A 1,282-nucleotide genomic window follows, 5' to 3' on the forward strand; every position below is an offset into this window, starting at 1 on the left:
ATGTACACGAAACAACCGAAATTAAAAAATCAATCGATGAATAAATCAATAAATAAATCAATGATGGAAAAAAATAGTACAATCCGAATCGCGAACCGCGAACCACGAACCGAACCGCGAAATAAATCGCAAACATTATTTGATCTCACCCAATCTCACCTCAGATATCAAGTGATCATTATAAAAAAAGTCACTCACCGACCGATGCGCAACGGACGGAGTTACGTCAGCCACGTTGCTCCGATGATTCTGTAACACAAAAATGAAAGATTCATATTAAATAGACGCTCAAAATAATCAATGTTTCAAAAAATAATTTTTAAACGTCACGTCTACGTCGTCTTTTAATTAGATTTACTAATATATAATTTACTTATTTCCTGAGAAAAACCTTTATGAGAATATAAACTTTTATAAAATTTTAGATAAACGTTCGGTTTCTCAAATTATTTCTTGCTTATCCGAGATAAATCGACGCGAATAAATAGAAAAGAACAATTAATTTTAAAAATGAGAAATAACACTTACCCCAAGGTTGCTCCGTCGGGGCCCGATGCCTTTGCCAGGCCTCCTCCTCCTCTCAGACCGTCTGGGTGGTCAGCCCTTCTCCTTCCGCACAGGACATTCACAGAACCGCTGTCCAATATTTCGCGATCGAGTACGAAGTAACTGTAATAATATAATCGCGACCAATTATTAATTAATTATTAGTTAATTATTTAGTATTAAGTTTAAAGATTTCACCGTATAAAATATTAGGCTTTACAATCGCTGCGACTTTTAGTTTTTGACTTTTTATTTATATATTCGCGATTAGATTTACCGCGATTAGATTTACCGCGATTAGATTTTTTATTAGATATGGACGATATGCATATGAATTTCATGAAAGTAAATTACTGTGGCTTCCCCATTGTCACCACCGCGAACTTAAACTTCAAAGTTTTTTTATGAATTCTCATAAAAGATCAAAAAAGATTAACTAAGGATGCCTACCTTTTCGAATTCTTTCTCCTGGACCCCTAATTTCTTTAACAACCTGTCCTTCATTTTGGGAAAAGGTTCGCCGTGCTTGATCTTGAAGAAGAAGGGTATACCGAACGTTGAGAAAACCTCTTTGTGAAAATGCGCAACAGGAACTTGCATTTCGCCCTCTGCTAGATTCACTTCGTCAACCGGTATTTCTTCTATCCTATACAACTTGGTGCCTGATGTGTTTAAGTGATCTAATGGTGTATCGTCCACGGGGCCGGGTGACAGCTTGTTGCAAGTCATTTCTAAT

At 36.3% G+C, this 1,282-nt stretch overlaps 1 protein-coding gene across 1 annotated transcript; it reads right to left on the reverse strand.

Moving 5' to 3' along the window:
- Positions 1-38: 38 nt before the first annotated feature.
- On the reverse strand, positions 39-1,276 carry LOC112458621 (ubiquitin carboxyl-terminal hydrolase 7-like). Its single transcript, XM_025022356.1, has 3 exons — positions 997-1,276; positions 529-669; positions 39-249 (listed from the first exon to the last, which is right to left on the reverse strand). The coding sequence occupies exons 1-2, from the start codon at positions 1,273-1,275 to the stop codon at positions 598-600; spliced, it is 351 nt and encodes a 116-aa protein (XP_024878124.1). The 5' UTR covers position 1,276; the 3' UTR covers positions 39-249; positions 529-597.
- Positions 1,277-1,282: the final 6 nt, after the last annotated feature.

The sequence above is a fragment of the Temnothorax curvispinosus genome, unplaced genomic scaffold (assembly GCF_003070985.1).
Source record: "Temnothorax curvispinosus isolate PA1 unplaced genomic scaffold, ASM307098v1 QBEX01009034.1, whole genome shotgun sequence".
In the NCBI taxonomy this organism is placed as follows: domain Eukaryota; kingdom Metazoa; phylum Arthropoda; class Insecta; order Hymenoptera; family Formicidae; genus Temnothorax; species Temnothorax curvispinosus.